Genomic DNA, 1,042 nt, shown 5'->3' with positions numbered 1-1,042 from the left:
ACAGCAGGTCTCTCCATGTGGGATGAGTCAGAGAGCACAGAGTTGTGGGTTTAGTCAGGCAGAGACACCCCCTGCTGACCGGAGAACGTGGGCTACGTGCCATCGGTCAAACGAGCTCTAAGCCTCGCAGGTCCTGGACCGGAGGCTAAACTCTCGCTCCTCCGTCTACGGCTACTGCACAGGCAATGTTACAATTCATTGTAACTGGGAATTGTAGAAATCCTCGGTAACTTGTATTAATTTCCTGGATGGTAGAATTCTCCCTGCTGTCTTCTTCCTTGAGCATCACGAGGCTGAAGAAGCTCATCTGACCGTCAGATGACCTGTGGAGATGTAAGATGATTACAGTAGACAGGGACAGTTTGGAATATCTGCCTCTGTAAAGGGATCAGGCACAGTGCATGCGTGTGTGTGTGTGTGTGTGTGTGTGTGTGTGTGTGTGTGTGTGTTTACACTCACTAATTTAAATGACAGATGACAATGTCAACAAAGGGGGACAGGACAAACAAGAAATGAAACGACAATGTCAACAAAGGGGGACAGGATAAAGTAGAGAGCAGAACTGCAGGACGTGTGTGTGACCGGTAGGAAGTGACAGTGTGACTTCGCTGACCCAGGCTTTTCTCTTTCCTGCATTCGGGGGGCGGAGGACTGCTCAGTGCACGGGCTGTGTGTGTGTGTGTGTTTGTGTGTGTGTGTGTGTGTTCTAAATGATATTGATAATGCTGATGTGTGTGTGTGTGTTCTAAATGATATTGCTAATGCTGATGTGTGTGTGTGTGTGTGTGTGTGTGCATGTGTGTGTGTTCTAAATGATATTGCTAATGCTGATGTGTGTGTGTGTTCTAAATGATATTGCTAACGCTGATGTGTGTGTGTGTGTGTGTGTGTTTCAGATTGATAAGTACTTGTACGCTATGCGGTTCTCGGACGAGACCCTGCAGGAGATCATGGGCCGGTTCAAGAGGGAGCTTCAGAAGGGTCTTCACCGGGACACCAACCCCACCGCCATCCTCAAGATGCTGCCCACCTTCGTCAGGTC

The 1,042-nt window shown here is 48.8% G+C and overlaps 1 protein-coding gene across 1 annotated transcript in view; it reads left to right on the top strand.

Moving 5' to 3' along the window:
* LOC311329087 (hexokinase-1-like) overlaps positions 1–1,042 on the top strand; it is a gene marked incomplete at both ends in the record, with an annotated part of 28,831 nt that overhangs the window by 4,152 nt on the left and 23,637 nt on the right. Inside the window, one exon of the mRNA XM_084461353.1 lies at positions 897–1,042. This exon is cut by the window's right edge and continues 17 nt beyond it. Coding sequence (XP_084317479.1) covers positions 897–1,042 — 146 coding nt within the window. The remainder of the gene's footprint in view (positions 1–896) is intronic.

This window comes from Borostomias antarcticus (genome assembly GCF_949987555.1).
Source record: "Borostomias antarcticus genome assembly, chromosome: 2".
NCBI lineage: Eukaryota > Metazoa > Chordata > Actinopteri > Stomiiformes > Stomiidae > Borostomias > Borostomias antarcticus.
The sequence above is the reverse complement of the archived record's forward strand: the minus strand, read 5'-3'. Positions and strand labels throughout refer to the sequence as shown.